The 18,279-nt window shown below is 41.2% G+C and overlaps 3 protein-coding genes across 3 annotated transcripts; 2 read left to right on the top strand and 1 right to left on the bottom strand.

Annotated features, from left to right (window-relative positions):
• Positions 1-518: 518 nt before the first annotated feature.
• On the top strand, positions 519-5,950 carry ugdh (UDP-glucose 6-dehydrogenase). The gene is made up of 12 exons (XM_070856567.1): positions 519-790; positions 1,688-1,849; positions 2,328-2,429; positions 2,516-2,716; positions 2,790-2,987; positions 3,520-3,667; positions 3,777-3,871; positions 3,973-4,103; positions 4,347-4,486; positions 4,888-4,979; positions 5,080-5,190; positions 5,354-5,950. Exons 2-12 carry the CDS (start codon positions 1,688-1,690, stop codon positions 5,465-5,467), a joined length of 1,494 nt encoding a protein of 497 aa, XP_070712668.1. The 5' UTR covers positions 519-790; the 3' UTR covers positions 5,468-5,950.
• Positions 5,951-6,006: 56 nt separating this feature from the next.
• lias (lipoic acid synthetase) lies at positions 6,007-11,119 on the bottom strand. The gene is made up of 11 exons (XM_070856569.1): positions 10,994-11,119; positions 10,551-10,723; positions 9,712-9,805; positions 9,373-9,453; positions 8,950-9,106; positions 8,549-8,606; positions 8,325-8,453; positions 7,464-7,609; positions 7,301-7,371; positions 7,083-7,194; positions 6,007-6,949 (listed from the first exon to the last, which is right to left on the bottom strand). The coding sequence occupies exons 1-11, from the start codon at positions 11,075-11,077 to the stop codon at positions 6,888-6,890; spliced, it is 1,167 nt and encodes a 388-aa protein (XP_070712670.1). The 5' UTR covers positions 11,078-11,119; the 3' UTR covers positions 6,007-6,887.
• Positions 11,120-12,196: 1,077 nt separating this feature from the next.
• Positions 12,197-16,318, top strand: rpl9 (ribosomal protein L9). The gene is made up of 7 exons (XM_070828120.1): positions 12,197-12,340; positions 12,451-12,566; positions 13,196-13,291; positions 13,529-13,661; positions 14,433-14,513; positions 15,435-15,564; positions 16,158-16,318. The coding sequence occupies exons 1-6, from the start codon at positions 12,295-12,297 to the stop codon at positions 15,539-15,541; spliced, it is 579 nt and encodes a 192-aa protein (XP_070684221.1). The 5' UTR covers positions 12,197-12,294; the 3' UTR covers positions 15,542-15,564; positions 16,158-16,318.
• The last annotated feature ends 1,961 nt before the right edge of the window (positions 16,319-18,279 follow it).

An 18,279-nucleotide genomic window follows, 5' to 3' on the forward strand; every position in this document is an offset into this window, starting at 1 on the left:
ACATCATATGCAATCATCATTGTCATATGTATAAGTGAATCTCTTCTATAGTTTGCATATACTTTCTATCACTATCTTCATCACTCAAATTACTCTTTCCTCTGTTTTTGACTTGCCAGTAAATTTCCCCACTTTGGGATTAATAAGGTTGATTTATCTACAAAATAGTTCAAATGAGCTCCACCTCAACCAGCTACAGCAGTAAAACTCAGGTTTTACACTGATGCATCAGTAATAATAATGTAATGATTTAGTACTTTAACAGGCCCAGGGGCCATTGCTCTGCAGATTCTCCTGATTATACTTTTACTGGAGAAACATTTTCAGTGTTGGACTTATGGCATTAGTGGGGATCTGACAGTGCTTCCCCTGCTATGAAGATGTTTTGTTTTTGTGTTTCAAAGGTTTCCCCCCCCCTCTTTATTCACTATATTAATGAAAGCAGATCACATGGAATGTATGACTTTATACCTGGTGCTTTTACTCTGAAAGTGTCACGCCGGAAGTGTGTGCCCCGCCGCCCGCTGCCATGACGGAGCTGGTCGGCGGTAGGTTTGGCAGAAGTACCTCAGTGTAGGTAACAGAAGGCGGTGCAGGAAAAGTTGTGAGAGAAGCTGAGGTGGTGTTAGTTTGTCCGTCTTTACTGGTTTATCTCTGTTTAAAGACATCAGCGGTTTGTGACAGAGCAGCGGCTCCGGAACCGACGGCCGCTCGGACACATTTACCGTAAAGAGAGGAGCTAACCTAATCTGCGCATTCCTGAAGTTCACCGACTGTCGAGTTGGCAGAGGTAATGTAACGTTAGCTAACATCCGAAAGCTAGCTGGTCCAACACAGACCGTCCGTTCATTTGTTTCTTCTGTTTAGCTCAAGTCAAACGAGGTAAACTAGCGTCGCTACGGTCCTGCTGATGTGTCATGATGCCCCGCAGAAAGGGAGAAAAAGGTTTCTGGGATAAAAGGTCGTTTTTCCCCGTGTCTGCTAGACGTGGCTGAGCTGCAATGAAAGGCTCTTTATTTTCTACCAGGCTGCGACGGTACGACTGGTACTGCACCGATGAACATTGAATGTGAAGACTTAAAGATGATGGTGATTCAGAAACAAAAACCAAAAGTGTTTGAAAGAACCTAAACTTGACTTCTCTGGTTGAGCTTTGGAACCTGTGCAGGTTACAGTTTTGCACAAGTTGAGACACTTTAGCTCAGAGGACAGATGAATGGAAACGCACTGTAGGGCTGCTACTAATGGTCAATTAATCTGCCAGTTGTTTTTTTACAATCAAAAACTCCTAAAACCCAAATCAAAACCCAGAGATATTAAGTGAACTGGCACATGAGGGACAGAGAGACAGTGAAGAAGGTGGGAAAAAGTAAATGTTTGGCATTTTTGCTTTAAACATTAATCAAACAATGGACTACTCTCAAAATAGTTTTTATTAATTTTATTGTTGATAAACTGACCAAACTTTTAAGCTCTTAAGTCTGAATTGATCAGTTGATTTGGTTTGAGCAGGACTATTCATAATGAGAACCTAATTGTTAGATTTAAAAAAAGAACAGACTTTTCTGAAATCAAACCCAGTATCAGTTGGCGTATAATTCAGATTTTTCCCCCTCTGTAGTAAAACACAAATCTACTCCCTCTTACCTGATTTTTTTTTTTCTCCATCCTCTCTCTGCATTTGCAGATGTTTCAGATAAAGAGGATCTGCTGCATTGGTGCTGGGTATGTAGGAGGCCCAACATGTAGCGTGATCGCCCACATGTGTCCTGAGATCACAGTGACCGTCGTGGATGTCAACGAGTCTCGCATCAAAGCCTGGAACTCGGACACTCTGCCCATATATGAGGTATCCTATCAATGCAATCATTCAAATAATAAAACTGCTAAAACTTTAATAAGGAGCTGATCACATTTTATTAAGAGCACTGATATGCCATGTGTGTGTTTTTTATCTACGTTGTTATCTCACTGTTGGGAGTCCTACTGTATATCTAGAAGGAGTTGTCGGTTTCATTAGAAATTAAACTTGATAACGGGGTTGAAAAAAGTAGATGTAGCTAGGCAACCGGTCCAGCCATTGTTTTTGTACAACATTACTCCATCACGGGCTAAATTAAACTTAAATTAGTTCCAGATGGCTCGATGTCGCAACTTCTCTACGTCAGCCACAACCACAAGGTATTGCGTCATGATGACTAGCATAAAGGGCCACTGACCAGTCAGTGAGAACTCGTATTACATTTGTATGTGTTTGTGCCATGTTTGTCCTACACATTCACTTATACACCCTCCCTGTCTCGTTTTCCCACTTCCTCCCACTTCAGCCGGGCCTGAAAGAGGTGGTTGAATCATGCAGAGGGAAAAATTTGTTTTTCTCAACAGACATAGACTCAGCCATCAGGGACGCAGACCTCGTCTTTATCTCTGTGAGTCCATCAGTTACCTCTGCACACACATACTGACGCACAGAAATAGATCTGACATTGATGACTCATGGATTAATTCATTACAGGTCAACACCCCAACCAAGACCTATGGGATGGGGAAGGGTCGTGCTGCTGACCTCAAGTTCATTGAGGCGTGTGCTCGGCGGATTGTGGAGGTGTCTGATGGCTACAAGATCGTCACAGAGAAGAGCACAGTCCCAGTCCGCGCCGCTGAGAGCATTAGACGGATATTTGATGCCAACACCAAGCCCAGCCTCAACCTACAAGTGTGTATTATCACAGGAGTATGAGATTGGCACTGTGGTTCTGAAGGTTTCTAAAGTCGTGCCGCTGCTTTAGGTGCTGTCCAACCCAGAGTTCCTTGCAGAAGGAACAGCAGTGCGGGATCTGAAGGAGCCAGACCGTGTCCTGATTGGTGGAGACGAAACCCCCGAAGGTCAGAGGGCAATCAGAGCACTGTGTGCTGTCTACGAGCACTGGGTGCCCCAAGCACGAATCATTACTACCAACACATGGTCGTCGGAGCTTTCCAAACTGGTGAGCTAACCATTATTCTCCGTTGCTTCATTTTCAGTTAAACTGCTGATTATTGTCTCAAGTAATTAATTCAACATTTTGTCAATAAAATGACAGAAAATAATGAAAAATGTCTTTTATAATTTCTCAGACCCCATACTTCATTCTATAATACAGCATGAGTACGAATCCTGGTCACAATAATAAAAACATCTGAGGAATCTGTATCAAGATTGTAGTTCATCTTATGTGTTTGTGTTTCAAAAAGCAGATTTGTTAGGTTGTAATCCATAACTCCATAGCTATGGTTCATAACCCAAATCTTATTTGGAAAAATATAAAACATTTGAGAAGCTTGTTTCAGTAAATGTTTGGTATTTTGTATTGAAGGACGACTTAAATGATCAGTTGTCAGAACAGTTGCAGATTCATTTTCTCTTGACTAACTGATCCCTCGCCTTTGTGTTCCTTTGAGTGGCCTCTAGCATTTTGCAATTGTCATAAGTACAATATATATAAAATAAAAAAAAAAACATGGTATGTGCTTGCGTAGGCAGCCAATGCGTTCCTGGCACAGCGAATCAGCAGCATCAACAGCATCAGTGCTCTGTGTGAGGCCACCGGGGCTGATGTGGAGGAGGTAGCCAAGGCCATTGGTATGGACCAGAGAATAGGCAGCAAGTTTCTCAAGGCCAGTGTGGGTAAGAAACACGTTCACAAGATGTTTAGATGTTTGATTTCTTTTTTAATTTTAGATTGGTTAATCGACTGTTGCCTTGTACTTCCTTGCTTCTGCGACACCCTGGTCAGGCTTTGGTGGAAGCTGTTTCCAGAAGGACGTGCTGAATTTGGTGTACCTGTGCGAGGCCCTCAACCTGCCTGAGGTGGCCTCCTACTGGCAGCAGGTGACAACTACACTGTGTAACACCTCATTTTACTCTTTTACTGAAAATCTGTGCTCATTGTATTCACCTTTTTCTCAATCTCTGTTTGTGATTTTTCCCAGGTGATAGACATGAATGAGTACCAAAGGCGGCGGTTTGCCTGCAGGATTATTGACTGCCTCTTCAACACCGTCACTGGTAAAAAGATCGCTCTGCTGGGCTTCTCTTTCAAAAAAGACACAGGTGACACAAGGTTAGTCTCATTTCATGTTGTTCATTGTTTACTTTCCCTTCTCACACCCTCTTATGTTGATCATTAACCTGGCCTTTTTTTTAAAAAGCCTCAAGAGCCTGTATAATCTTTGTACATATATAAAACATGCAGTGTCACTGTTGATCATACTTTACTCCACATGAACACCTGCCAGCATGCTGTGGTGAACTATGGCCCTGATCAGAGGTGAAATTCTAGTGTGTGTTTGTGTCGCAACTCCAGGGAGTCGTCCAGTATCTACATCTCTAAGTACCTGATGGATGAAGGGGCCAAGCTGTTCATCTACGACCCCAAAGTTCTTAAGGAACAAATCATTCACGACCTCTCCCAACCCAGCATCTCAGAGGACAACCCAGAAAGAGGTGTGTGCGTGTGCATGTGCGTGTGCATGTGCGTGTGCATGTGCGTGTGTGCGTGTGCGTGTGCGTGTATGTGTGCGTGTCAAAGTTCAAAGGCAGCTCTTATTATCAGCAGATTCCTTTAGCTCTTTTTATTGCATAGATATAGTTTACATGGACGGAGGAGAAAGAGAGAGAAAAGATTTTTTTTTTTGGCATTGTTTGCTTTATTTGAAAGTGACAGTAGAGTGAAACGGAGAGAGTAAAAGTGGGGATGACACGCCTTTAATACATTTTACACAGTACCACCAGAGCGCTCCACACGCTTAGTGTCTTAAACTGCTGAGGCATTTCCTGTAGAAATACACACAATGCTAAAAATAGTCACAGTCAATAGCTGACAAGCTGTTTTTTTTTCCTCTCAGTGTCTGAGCTGGTGACCGTGACCTCTGACCCTTATGAAGCCTGCCAGAGTGCACATGCATTGGTCATCTGCACTGAGTGGGACATGTTTAAGGTCACAATCACACATTCTTTCCCCACCATTTCATAAATTGCTTAATCTTAGAAAAAAAAACAAACCTTTGAGTCATCATAACCCTCCAATTCCACCACAGGAACTGGACTATGAGAGGATTTACAAGAAGATGCTGAAGCCGGCTTTTATATTTGATGGTCGCAGAGTGCTGGACCACCTCCATGCCGACCTCCAGAACATCGGTTTCCAGGTGAGCAAACAGAAAACACCCCACCTGTACACACTGCACTACACATCTTGTATAAAATCAAAATGAATGAGCAATGTTTTCCAGAGGCCCGTTGAGGAACTGTCTGCCTCAAGTAACGACCACTGCTCAGATTCTGTAATTTTTCTGCCTTTTCTGTCTGCAGATCGAGACAATCGGTAAGAAAGTGACCACAACACGTATCCCCTACACCCCGGCAGCTGTTTGTCCGCGCATCACTGCTAGTGAGCCGCCGCCAACTAAGAAAGCCAAAGTCTAAAACTCCGTTCGTCTCCACACACGATATGCAACACATTCCTCTCGCAACTTTTTTTATTGGTGGATAAACATTTTGTTCAAGTCCAGTCCCTCTGCTGTTGGTACATGTCTAATGATCAAACCGTGCAACTATTTGCTCCCCTGCAGTATGTTGGATGAGAGGAAGAAGTTGAGCCTTCAGTCCAAAATTGTGTGAATGTGATCGACTATTGATTTTATACATTTCATGTCAAGTAGCAGCCAAACATTTCTGATGCAGTGCTACATGCACTGTCTATTGTAGTCGATTTCAAATGAACACTATGTGAGTCCTTTCCTGAAATATTTACTGTATAATCAAGTATTATTGCTAAATTGCAAAATTTTATACTGTTTTAAAATATTTTTATAAATCATCTTGCTGTTTGTTAATCAGTATGTGTCCTCTGTGTCAGTGACTGTTTACTAAAAGGCCAATGCAATAAAATGTGATGTGTGTCCTTAATTTGTGCCTGTTGATTTTTCCAGTGATGTTGAAAGGATAAAGACAATACCAGCAAATGCAGACTGATTAGTTTTAATTCTTTAAATACAAAATTTACATTTCAAAGATTCGTCTTCTCTAAACAATCGCATGTTTCTTGCCCATATGTAAAATGAATATTTTATTACATTAGGAAAAGTACAGCTTGAGGCCACATTGGCTCTCTCATTAGATACAGAGAGATACAGCACCTGATACTTCTCTACCACTGTGGTCTCAAATCATGCTTTTTCTCATGTGATGTGAAAAGAACTTTAAAACGTGGCCTTCAACAGCGTTGCAAGTCTTCAGCCACTAAAGATGTGTTTTTATCATTTCACCTCGAGGCTGCTTCAAAAGCCCACAGACATCAAAGAGCTCATAAACAGTTTTTGCAGTTAGGTCAGTAGTCTCAGTACTTTACCTGATGTCCAGGCCCCCTGAGGAGACGTGAATGTGATTTAGGGGCCCCTGAGGTGCAGAGATAGCAATTTACAGCTGCTGCCCAACACCAGGTTGTATTTTCTCATCCCAGAGTTACATGGACAGGGTCTGCACTCATGTCTACATATCTGCAGGCCTCCTCACCTCTGCTTGCTCTCTTTGATCTCCTCTCCCTAAAGTGTAGACATCTGGGTTGTCGCAGATGAAAAGAGGGGGACGAACGCACTGAAACGTAACAGAAGTCACAGAGTGGTCCCTGTCCTTACATGAGTCTTGTTTATGTCACTTCTGTGCCCTTAATACCCTCCCTGCTTTCTTTTCTGACACCACTCATATATGTTAAATGTGTTTCCTGTGCTATGGCTTACAGTGAAGTCTTACTGAAGCGGATTTTGTCACCGGATATGTGCATAAGTTATAGATGGGGGTGAGATTAAATGGAGGAAGCTTCTAGAAGCTGCTGGTTTGGTGCTTTTCATTCTGCTACAGTGACTTCTGCTTTTCTCTCCTTCAGTAGATTCTTCAGGAAGAACTCGCCTGTAGATTAGAAAAATATATGTTCTCTCAGATTCATGTGATCCAAATAACAGAAATGGATGTTAAATACGGTAGTCCCGTATGTGACTAGAATAAACTGGTGCTTTTTAAAACGACCCAGTTTGTTCCTCACCCGCTTTGTAGGAGGATCGCACCAGTGGCCCGCTGGCTGTGTAAATGAAGCCCAAATCATTCCCGACTTTCTCCCAGTGGGCAAACTTCTCTGGAGTGACGTATTCATCCACCTTAACCCAAACACACACTGTTACAGTGCACAGTCTTTTACAAAATGTGCATTCTTCTCTAGCAGTACTGCTGCCCTGGCACAGTAAAAGGGGAAAAGGTCCTTACCTTTAGGTGGCGTTTAGTGGGTTGCATGTACTGACCCAGTGTTAGACAGTCCACTCTTGCCTCTCGCAGCTCTGCAACATCACCACAACAGCGTGGTCAGAACATTGTGCATTCTCAATTTAATTTATCCATCTAAATTTTGGAAGTCTGTCTGCTTACACACCAGTCAAGGTGCTGAGTATCTGTTGGTCAGTCTCCCCCAGTCCCAGCATTATGGAGGTCTTGGTGAGCACAGTGGGTTTGACCTTCTTAGCGTGCTTCAGGACACTCAGGGACTGGTCAAAGTTCGCTCTGGGGTCACGCACGTGCCTGGAAACAGATGGGAAAGATGGACATTGTGAGCAATTGACATAAATAATCAAAAAGGTAAATATGTACTCCTTTACTGAAAATATGCAGCCAGATTGCCGTGAACTGATATCTTTCCTGTTTCCACTTGTGCAGTTTATCTGGTATCTATACTGACATCAGAGAAACGGCTCTCATGTTCCCCTGCTGGCCAGTGTCAGTGTCACTACTGTCCTGCTTATGACTGACTTCCCTCTTTTGGCGGAGCTGTAACCAGCAATTCTATTGTATACACGTGCAGTGAAGCAACTACACTAAGTTATTTTAAGAATATAAACTGAATATTTTATACCAGCTAGCTTGATGACAGATGATTGAAATTTATAAACACAAGCTACAAAGTGGGACTGGCAGCTTTTAAAGACAAAAGCTTCACATGACACATGTTATGGGTGTGTTTCATATCATTGTAAACATATTTTCATATTGGGCAAAGGACAAAATAACTTTAATTCATCCCTCTGCAAAGATGTTCCCTGTTAATCCTTGGTCTGTTGGCTGGTGAAAGGGCACTGAAATCAGACTGAAGAGGTAGTTTTCTTCACATTTAAACTGAGATTATTTGTTTGGTCTCTAACTCTGAGCATTTATCATCTTCTTATCATTTTAGGAATTACATCCAACATACAAAAGGCTGGTAAAATACTGAGGCAATATGTTAAGTTTCAGTCAGTACCTTTGCAGCTCCCGTACTGTCTCCACATTGTGGGCGTACACATCTAACCCTGACAGGGCGATCTTCTCTACTGCTGCCAGGTCGCCACGAAAATCAGGCGTCAGACATTCAACCAGGATCCGAGGGTCCCTTGATGAGGGTGACAAAAGTGCTTATTTATTCATTTTGCACAGATATTAAAGATACAAACACCCGATAAATCCAGAGGGGATGGGAGATGATACCTTTCCTTCAGGTTTGAGACCGTCTTAGCAAAGTGTGCTGCGCCTCCATCAGCAATATCTGCCAATAAATTAAAAGAAAAAAGGAAAAAGAGGCATTACAAGAGACCATCGCTGCTAACAAAACTAATAGTTTGAAAAGTTGAGGAACTATTATTATGTAAACATTTTTGAAAATATGATTGTAATGTTTTTAATACCTTGTATTCTAGCGGATTTATAAGTCGTGACTAACTGATAGACTCAATGTAAAGAAACAACCTAAGATTACATCCTGATAAATTGAAATTCAGAATACATATAATAATTTTACATCAGTTTATCTTCAGTTTTTTTCGCCAATAATGGTATGAAGTCGCGTCTGGAATGAATTAGATAGATACACCGAGTTAGGGAACCATTACCATCTCTGTCGACTGAGGTGAGAACCACATAGTCCAGCCCCCAGGCAGCGATGGCCTTGGCTGTATTGTAGGGCTCGTCTGGGTCCAGAGGTGGGGGTAGACGGGCCGTCTTTATAGAGCAGAACCTGCACCCACGGGTACATGTGTCGCCCATCAGCTATTTGCAAAAAGAAAGAGAGGGAGAGAGAAAAAATGTAATATATGCATGTTGTGACTTATCCATATAGATATGCCTCATAATCATGATATGATATGTAGCACCATGTATAGTTTTTATTAAATGTAAGGACTATGGATTTTACATCTATCTAAACAACAACTGGACAACAAATTAATTAATAAATAAATATAATTGGTTTATGTTTTTGGAAGTTATTAGTTCCTACAGACAAGCACACATAAACAAGATGCACTGAGACTTACCATGATGGTGGCTGTGGCTGTGGCATGTTCTCCTCCTCCCCAGCATTCCCCAATGTTAGGACACCTGGCCTCCTCACACACCTGAGAAAAAAAACAAAAAACGTCTTGAGATGCACAAGAACTGATTTCAGGGTCAGACATATTAAATCAGGCGTGTCATATCCCAATTATATTAAAACAACATCCTCTTCTTTCAACAAAAAGGCTGTTAAAACTGTCAGACTAGTTAACAAAGAGTTTGTTTATAACTTACAGGTAATAAAAAGTAATAATTTATGCATTTGTTACGTTTCTCCACTCACTTATGCTTCTAACCTGTCACCTGTCTGTACAGCTTACCGTGTGCAGGTTGAGGTTTCTCAGTGTGTTCTTCAGCTTGTTGTAGTTTTTTCCGATGGGGATCTCAGTCTTCAGCCACGGAGGAAGCCGCAGCCTGTCACAAAAAACAACAGAAGAGCCATTTACTGAATGTGCAAGAGTCATCTTGTCCCCAAGGTGGGAACACAAGCACGTGGAAGCGCTGCCTACGGTCTATCTCATGGAAACAATTACAGTATCTTAGAGCCAAAACTACATGTCACTTTAACATATTCTTCCCCACAGATGTCATAAATCCTGTTATGTGTAGCATAGATCAAATACATCACTCAGGTTACAGTGCATCACCCTGATTTCATTCAAAGGTCCATTGATATGCACCAACATTGTACATACATGCTTATATCAATACAAAGTATTAATACATATATTCTTTACTGTTTGCTGTTTCTGTTACAATCTTGTATGCACTTTGCTCCTTCCGCTGTTCACTTACACTCGTCTCTCACACTAACAAGTTGTTGTGGTCTGATCAATGACAAAACAACCACTTCCTGATGTATGCAACTATACTTGGCAAAATAAAACAGATTCAGACTCAAGTGAATCAATCAAGTCCATGAAATAGTAGGAATTTCATGTTTTTCATGTAAGTGGCTGCTCCTAATAATTTCCTCTAGAAGTATGCAAGGACACACAGATCTTAAGCTGATTCAGCTCCACGCAGTCTGTTAGATAAAAGTTTGCCTGACGTAATCTTTGGACTCATAGATGCAACAGGGAGCGTTTTGAACCTGTAAGAACTGAAAATCCACACTCGTGTTTTACCACAGGGGCAATAATTCTACTGTCATCCTCACCTCTCTCCCTTCTGTCTCTTCAGGTCGCCTCTGTACTCTGCCCACTTGCTTTTCTCGGACAGATCCCCTGAAATGAAGTCTTGTAGATCAGGCCCGTCTTCACCGAGAAGCTCCTTCCTGCTCGCCCCGTCCGGGGAGGATTTCGCCACAGTTGACAGGCTGCTGATGTAAACCTGCCGAGGAAGGACTGAGTGTTAGTTCAGGTTGTCACTGCTCCACAGACTCTTTTAGTACAACCACGCACTGTCACGATGTTCACCAGGCCGTGTATCACACCACTTGTTTGGGCACTTCTAAACAGCCAAACTGTCTCTACAGCTGAGTTACCAAACATGCATAATTCAAGGCCCGTGACCAGGCGTCCCGTTAGCCATTTATAGATTAGCAACACCGTCGGTGTTAATCAGTTGGACAATACTCGAGCAGTGGGTATAAATACTCACATGTGGGATGCATCTGGGACTCAGCCATAGATGGTTTGTGGAGAAACGGCCAGCTACACAACAACTTTGCTTGAGCAGCGCCATGACTTTAAGCTAACAGGCGGCTGTCATTGACAACAAACCTCGACTAGCGACTGCTTTGGTCTGGTGCTGCATTCACGTTATGTCGACAAAATGGGAAGATAAGGACATTTAAGGATTATTCCAACACCAGTTAAATACGCTAAACTAGTAAGTGACCAATAAATGATAATGTAACTCGAAGCGACGATGACTTTGGGAAGCACTCAAAATGTCACGATATCCCACATTCAGATGTACGACATTGCTAGGAGGCTCATTTGAACGGTTGGGTTTATCACAGCCGATTTATCACAGTATGACTTGAACGCGGCAGAGTTAATTAGGAGAAACGTCGCCACGTTGACATACAACAGCGTCTTTATGTCGGTTGGTATTTACTCCCATTTTTACAGATATAATGTTTTAATAATTGCTGCATTTCTTTTAAAACGATAATCGGAACATACTACGCAAATCAGCCTAAATTTCCTCGCTTGACTTGTAATGCCTGATGATGGCACGTACGTGGTCTACAACTGCGTCGTGACGTCCTTCCTTCCTCCTTTCCTCTGCTACCGGCGAGGTGAGGATAGCAGAAATATCACTGCTTGGGTTTCATCTAACTCCATCTGTGTCATTTAAACATGTTGCTGGCTTAATTTTAGACTGTCTGATGTGGACAGTGTTGTCTTCCACTACATAGGCTGTATTTTGCCTTTACGTTAAGTTTATTAGGTGATATGTTAGTTGTTTTTCCCGCTATCCGTGTGAGGCCTGGTGTAGCAGCACTGTCCGTGTTAATGGCCGCAGTGCATATTTAACAATAATACCATGAAAACACAGTGTTCCTCTGGCTCCATTTGTTAATTGCACCCACAATCATGTTGGAGAGTTATCTCTTATGTGATAGACGTGGTTAACGCCGGTGCCTAATGTAGCTTGTTGTATAATGTAGCATTAGCGCAAAGGCTAGTTGTAATAAGACTGTGTGGCTGTGCCCTAACGTTAGACACTGAGTTTTACAATGGCCACTTTTGAGTCAGAAACTGTGTTAACCTGAAGACTTAATGTCATCAAGTAGTATTCTGATGTATACAGTGCCACGCCAGCTGGATAATTTTGCACCCTCTAAACTTGCATGTCAGACCCATGAGTCCCTGAAGTGAAGCTGTCCTGTATCAGGGGATGCAGACAAGCTTCAGAGCATTTAACACTCATCGTATCTGTCTTTCCGTAGAATGAAGACCATTCTCAGCAGTCAGACTGTCGACATCCCCGACAAAGGTAGGAAAGTGGTGATTTTTTAATTTTTTTGCACACTAAAGTGTAATCATGAGATGCTTGTTTGTAACCTTACTTGTGTGCCTTCTTACCTGTTTTGTCTGGTGGCACAGTCGAGGTGAGGTTGAAGGGGCGCACCGTGACCGTCAAGGGGCCCCGTGGCAAACTCGTCAGGGAGTTCAACCACATCAACCTGGAGCTCAGCCTGTTGGGCAAGAAACAGAAGAAGGTAATTGGAAGGGGTACCTGTCATGAACAGGGCTATATAGTACTATATAAATCAGGAATAACCCTGTGAGAAAGCAACCTGCTTCAGCAAAACACAGTAGTGTATGTGGTAGTGTAAATGAATGTTTTAAAAATGGTGTGATTTATAGGATGTCGTTTTTAAAGTGCACTTTTTTTTTTTTAAGATAAATGGGGATTATATAGACAGTGGTCAGAAAATATTTATTGATTCTGACATTGATCACCTCATATCTATTTATGGAACAGTTTTGTAGTTTGTAGGTGAAGTACAGTTTAGGGCAGCAACTAACATTTATCTTTGATATTTTAAAGCATGACACCTTTTTTTTTTGTAATGAATCTTCTTTTAAAACTGCTAGAGCCTTGTTAAAATGCCCACAATACCAATTCGATGTTTGTGATGACTTTTGGAATCAACGGTCCAAATGCCAACAATACTTAAATTTACACTGATTATAAAGAGGATATTGACAGATCAGAAGCTGGAACAAGCAAATTTTTAGGGTGGTTTGTTTGCTCGACAAATAAACATTGTTAATTGACACGTTAATCTCTTTCAGTTGTACAGTTTAATAAAAGTGATGTGAGTTGCTGCTTTGTCTTCCTCAGCTTCGTGTGGATAAATGGTGGGGAAACAGGAAGGAGCTGGCCACAGTCCGCACCATCTGCAGTCATGTCCAGAACATGATCAAGGGAGTCACTTTGGTGAGACTACAGTTCGGCTTGTCTGATTGTGTCTGAGTGAATCACAATGGCTAATTGTACCAATGTTGTCATGTTATCATAAGCTCCATGCCCAGCCTTTATGTAGGGTGGGGATTAGTATGTATTCTGGTTATGTCCATTATGTAGCCGTACAGCCAGTTATTGTTGCCAGAACAATTTGTTATCTTTGCCTTTACAGTTCAGCTCAGTGCCTCTCTTACCTCTGTCTGACTGCAGGGTTTCCGGTACAAAATGCGTTCTGTGTACGCCCATTTCCCCATCAACGTCGTCATTCAGGAGACTGGAACTCTGGTTGAGATCAGGAACTTCCTGGGAGAGAAGTACATCCGCCGTGTCCGAATGAGGGCTGGTGAGTCTGCTGCCAGTTATGGAAATATTGTAGTTATGAGGAGGTCCTCAGAGTGGGACCCAGACTGACTGATGCTGTAATGAAGTGACTGAATATGTGATTTACTTCAGGGTTCACTACACTACTACAGAATTTGGAATTTGATTTTAGTAACTTCCATGCCTGAATAAGTGAGTCTGTTCCAATGCGAGCTTGATATCATTGAAAGCAAGGCAACCAGTATGGTGTACTTGTGTGAAGCTGAATGCAAACTGCTATGCAGAGCTGCCTGAAAAACTGCTCTGTCCCAAATGCCTTAAAATTGTACCAAGTTTAAAAGAAAATGTGACAAAATCTTTGAATAGCATTTATACAGTTGCCAGTTTATTAGGTACACCTAGCTAAATTAATACATCCTCCTCCATGAAGGTTATAATGTTCAGTTTGTATTGAAACTTTTTTAGTAGATTCAACCGTCTGGTCATTTTGGACAATGTAGGTTTTAGTGCCGTTGAGCTGAACTGTGTTATACTGGCAGTGTTTTTATTTTGTCCACATTTACATCAATAAGGGCAGGCTAAATGACAGAAGCACCTATTTATATAATGCAATACCATAAACGACACTCTACAAACAGACAAGCATTCGAATATACACCTCTAAAACACTTGACACAAACTGAACATTATAACCTTCATGAAGGATTTATTGAAAGGCTGTCCAGTTTTACTACCTATGTTTGACTGTAGTTGTACAGTAAAATAATGTTACCGTTTCTCCTCTCTCTCCCAGGTGTGAATTGTTCAGTCTCAGCTGCCCAGAAGGACGAGCTGGTGCTCGAGGGTAACGACATTGAGCTGGTGTCAAACTCAGGTATGCTGTGTGTAGAACAGCTGTAGAGAACTACAGCCACATAGCAACATGAATTCTCCATATTTGAGTGCAATGATTCATAACGCTGTTCATAACCCATGTTCGAACCTCGACAAGAAGTGACCTAATGTGAGAGGATACACATCTGTTGGTGATGGGCAGAAGGCTGGTGCCCCCCCCTTACCTTTAGAGCTGCTCTGATCTTTGATAAGTTTTATCTTTGATAAATGTAATGTAGAAAATTGCTGCCAGTTCTTTGTGTGATTAGCCGATTCCAGCACTGGCAGTCAGATTATAGAGACTGACAGCAAAGATAACTGAAGTCAGCAGTTCCCGAACTTCTTTTATTGGCTTGTAAAGAAACTCCAAAGCAAACTTACAACCCCTTTACATTTGTGACATGTGCTGAGGTGTTGTACTTAAAGCAAAGAGTGATATGAAGAACTTCTGGAGACCTGAAGACTCATAACTAAACCATTATTTTACCAGGAAAAACCTAAGAAAAGAAATGTCAAATTAAAAGTATCATCTTGCTCCTCAGGTAACATACAAGTCACTGACTTGAGTTATTTATAATGTCAACAATAATGTCCAGCACTGCCCCTCAGTTTGAATCCCACCTATTCGTGTCATTGTAAGTTTCCCTCTCCAGCACCTTTACCCTCTGATGGCTGCAGTAGATTTGAGGTGACCTCAGTCCATCTGAGCATGTATTTTACTTGATGCAGACCAAAAATTGGTGTGCTTATTAATTAAAATCACACTTCTCATGTGGATAACCTCATTATTTCATTAGTGCTATCGTAGTACTATTTCCAGTGCTCATCCATGCTCAATTTGATCTTTCCTCCAACCTCCTGTGTAATGTGATCCCATGTGTGATGTGACGTGCTGCTTATCATCCCAACTTCTCTGTTGCAGCTGCTCTGATCCAACAGGCCACCACAGTCAAAAATAAGGATATCAGAAAGTTCTTGGATGGTATTTATGTGTCTGAGAAGGGAACAGTAGTGGAGCCGGATCAGTAAAAGTTACACCTGCACTAGTAGAGGTTAGACTTTGCCGTCGACGCTTTTCCCTTTGTGGCCTATCTCCCTTTTTTCTTTGCATGTTCTTTACAAGGTCTGATGTCTTGGTGGGGGAAAAAACACGTTTGTCTTTCTTTTTTCTTTACTTGTGCCTGTGTTTTCTGTAATGCATTGTGGGTCTGCACTTGATGTCACCAAACAGTGATTTTATGTTAATGGTATGTAGAGTTGAGGCTGGGCAATATGGATATATGGATTATATTATTTGTTTATAGTTTTGGCCAATTATCACTGCTATTTGCTTCCACTTAGTCAGTAATATAAAACTGTTGCTTAGCTATACATGTTATTTCTTCAGAAGGCTCATTGTGTCTGACTTTCTTTTGAAGTCTTAATTTAACACTAACCACCGCATGCATAAAAAATCTGAGCTTTTAAATTGTAGTTTGTGCAGTATTTTCTGATGAAACCAAATGTCTTCTTGAATAGTGCCTCTGTCGTGTGGACTGTCAGGCCTCCACAATTGAGCATTTTCTAATAACTTTTGATTTAACCATCTACCTGTTGCATGTGATCAGGCCTCTCCTTTCACACTTGGATATTTGTCTCTTTTCAGCGGCCTTGATCCAACAGGCTACCACGGTCAGAAAGAAGGACATCAGGAAGTTCCTGGACGGCATCTACGTCAGCGAGAGGACCACTGTGGTGGAGCAAGATGCCGAATAAATATTCACCATGTCCTGTTATGACCAATAAAATTACCAACTTTTCCAGTTATTCGGCACTGGTTCTTTTGTCACCTTAATTTTGATTCTGTTGGTATCAGGTCAGAATGACTTTAGCTTCATAACAGCACTCAACAGTATGAATTCAAAGTTTTTGATTCATTCAAACTTGAACAAAGGACAATGTATCTGCATCTGGAAATTGGTTTGTCATTGTTTTGACACAATACTGAAAAAAGTTACGAAGAAATGTTTTACTTTGTAGTTAAATGTGTTTCACCAGTAACAGGTCCCTGACATGTAAGAATAGAAGAGTAACACCACATTTGGAGAATGTGTCAGTGATGGTATATCTATATTTTGATGTATTTATTGACATAATGCAGAATGTGCACTCCTGACAGACTCGCAGACAAGTTTCAGTTTCAGTGTCTCAGCCTTTTAATTTGACACGCTACATGACAAGTTTAGGACTGCTAAACATATTCTTCTCTTAAACATTCAGTTTCCTTTCATTATAAAGCACAGAGGGGCTCTCCAGCTCCTTTTTACCCCGTGTGTTGTTTCATCCCTTATGCAGTTGCAACTTTACCATTACTTGATACAAACTGATGGGAGCGAAGTGTAACAGGGTTGGTCATCCCAGCATCTGCCATCTGCAAACATCAAAAACACAGAAGTCAGTCGACGCTACGCCAACCAAAATCTGAAATTGTTTGATGAGGCCAGACTCACATCACCACATAGACACAGACACAGACAAAGGAGCTACATATGAACTGAGGATCAAAAGTCACCATAAACCCCAAGTCAAAGACAATTTGACTCTGAAAGAATTACTTTAAACAAAGCCATGTGTATAATTTATCACATTGCCCTCCATCACCTCTGATTTTAACTGACAAAATGTACAAAAACAACACTACTGTAACTATTTCCTCACAAAATGTGTTGTGATTTACCTCCAGTGTTCATCTGCATACAGCACTGATCCATGGTATTATCAGGTTTTCCTGCACACCAGTACTTTTAACCGAAACTTGTACCATCAATCCAGAACCAAGCAGAGCATCAGAAGACAGAAAACAATTAAGCCCGACATTATTTATACCCCTGGCAAATTTTGACTTAAAGTTACTTTTATTCAACCAGCAAGTTTTTTCTTGATTGGAAATGGCACAGGCGTCTCCCAGAAGATAATAAGACGATGTACAAGAGGCATCGTGGAAAAAAAATATTTCTCAGCTTTTATTTACATTTGAACAATATATATATGTGTGTGTGTGTGTGTGTGTGAGAGAGAGAGAGAGAGAGACAACAACATCTTTTAAAATGTACCTTTGAGTTTTCGAAGTCCTAAATGATGTTTTTGTCAGTTAAAATCAAAAGTGATGAATGACAGAGAACCACACAATACACATGGCTCTGTTAAATAAGTCTTTTTTCTTAAATCATGCTGTATTCATTTATCAAATCACTGCACAACAGTACATTTGGGTTTATATTATTAGTAAATAGTTTACACATGTCCCAGTTACCACACAGTTGTGATGGCTGCCAACATATTGTATAGTGCTGGGAATACTCGTTGTGTAACCATCTCCTCCCATCAATCTGTGCTAAACCTCCCCAGTGATCCCTGTACTGACACAGCTGCAGGCACTATCATTCAACACACACTTGGTAGACGTGCGATTGTGTGTATGTTTGTGTATTCAACCGTGTTCGTGTCCACACTTCAAGTAATTGTTATTAAGAAAAATAAACTGCAAGTAATGTAAACAGAAGCTGGAGATCCTCTGATCCTCTTAGTAAGAGGAGATTAAATTATCATTAATAATTATACTTCTCATGAAATGATTGTGACAATGTGATTTATTCTTGATAAATAAAGTGTATATCTTCTCAACTTTATTGATCAAACTCTTCCAAACATATCACAGTGAAACTTAAACCACAATTAACCTTTGCAAACTGTGTATTCAGGCTTTAACAAACTTGGGGGTATTGAAC

This window comes from Pempheris klunzingeri, chromosome 3 (assembly GCF_042242105.1).
Source record: "Pempheris klunzingeri isolate RE-2024b chromosome 3, fPemKlu1.hap1, whole genome shotgun sequence".
Taxonomy (NCBI): Eukaryota; Metazoa; Chordata; class Actinopteri; order Acropomatiformes; family Pempheridae; genus Pempheris; species Pempheris klunzingeri.